The sequence below is a fragment of the Nicotiana tomentosiformis genome, chromosome 3 (assembly GCF_000390325.3).
Source record: "Nicotiana tomentosiformis chromosome 3, ASM39032v3, whole genome shotgun sequence".
Classification (NCBI taxonomy): Eukaryota; Viridiplantae; Streptophyta; class Magnoliopsida; order Solanales; family Solanaceae; genus Nicotiana; species Nicotiana tomentosiformis.
Window position 1 is genome coordinate 67,100,522 of NC_090814.1, and position 1,342 is coordinate 67,101,863.

The following is a 1,342-nucleotide window of genomic DNA, read 5'->3' on the forward strand; positions in this document are numbered from 1 at the left end:
TGCCTAAATTTCTAGCAGGTCAAGTATGAGCATCATAGGCCAGGTGGCCTACTTCAGCAGATGACTATACCTGAATGGAAATGGGAGCGCATTACTATAGACTTCGTAGTTGGGTTACCACGGACCTTGCAGAAGTTTGATGCAGTTTAGGTCATTGTCGACAGGTTGACCAAGTCGGCACACTTCATTCCGGTTGTGACCATGTACTCTTCATAGAGGTTGGCCCAGATTTATATTCATGAGATTGTTTGGTTGCATGGTGTACCTGTTTCCATTATATCCGATAGAGGCCCTCAGTTTACTTCATATTTCTGGAGAGCAGTACAGAGTGAGTTGGGGACCCGTGTAGAGCTCAGCATATCCTTTCATCAGTAGACCAATGGGCAATCAGAGCGGGTAGTTCAGATCTTGGAGGATATGCTTAGAGCATGTGTGATTGACTTCGTAGGGTAGTGGGATCGATTCTTGCCTTTGGCCGAGTTTTCTTACAACAATAGTTATCAGTCCAACATCGAGATGGCTCCATTTGAGGCTTTATATGGCCGGCGATGTCGTTCTCCCATCGGATGGTTTGATCCCGTCGAGGCTAAGTTTTATGGAACTGATTTGCTGAAGGATGCCTTGGAAAAGGTAAAGTTGATTCAGGAGCGACTTCACACAACACAGTCCAAACAGAAAAGTTACGCAGATCAGAAGGCATGTGATTTATCTTTTATGGTGAGAGAGAAAGTTCTCTTGAACGTCTCGCCGATAAAGGGGATCATGAGGTTTGGAAAGAAGGGCAAGTTGAGCCCAAGGTTTATAGGTCCATTCGAGGTGTTGAGACGAGTTGGGGAGGTTGCTTATGATCTTGCTTTGCCTCCCAATCTATCGGTAGTTCATCCAGTTTTCCACGTGTCTATGCTCCGAAGGTATCATGCCGACTGGTCGCATGTGTTGGACTACAACATGGTTCAGTTAGATAAGAGTCTGGGTTATAAGGAGGAGCCAATTGCCATTGTTGACAGACAGGTTCGCCAAGAAGATTTCTACAGTAAAGGTTCAGTGTAGGGGTCAACCAGTTGAGGAGGTGACTTGGGAGACCGACGAGGACATACAGAGCAGATATCCACAATTGTTCAGCAATCCAGGTATGATTCTAGACCCATTCGAGGACGAACGTTTGTTTAAGTGGTGGAGAATGTAACGACCCGACCGGTCATTTTGCTTTCTAGGTCCCCGTTCCCTTAAATAAGACTTCCCGTATGTGGTTTTACTATTTTATAACTTGCAAGGATGGTTAGTTTGAGATTTGGAAGGGTTCGGGTTAAAATCGGAACACTCAGTTCCTTAAGGTTAGCTA

General features: G+C 45.3%; 1 protein-coding gene across 1 annotated transcript; it reads left to right on the plus strand.

Moving 5' to 3' along the window:
• Positions 1-516: 516 nt before the first annotated feature.
• LOC138907946 (uncharacterized) lies at positions 517-1,050 on the plus strand. Its single transcript, XM_070198573.1, has 2 exons — positions 517-781; positions 878-1,050. Exons 1-2 carry the CDS (start codon positions 517-519, stop codon positions 1,048-1,050), a joined length of 438 nt encoding a protein of 145 aa, XP_070054674.1.
• Positions 1,051-1,342: the final 292 nt, after the last annotated feature.

What these genes read in the sequence shown, in the direction of transcription:
- LOC138907946 (XM_070198573.1), top strand. Translation starts at nt 517, where the DNA reads ATGGCTCCATTTGAGGCTTTATATGGCCGGCGATGTCGTTCTCCCATC. An exon ending in CATGAGGTTTGGAAAGAAGG is followed by an intron (nt 782 to 877) that starts GCAAGTTGAGCC and finishes ATCTATCGGTAG; the next exon opens with TTCATCCAGTTTTCCACGTG.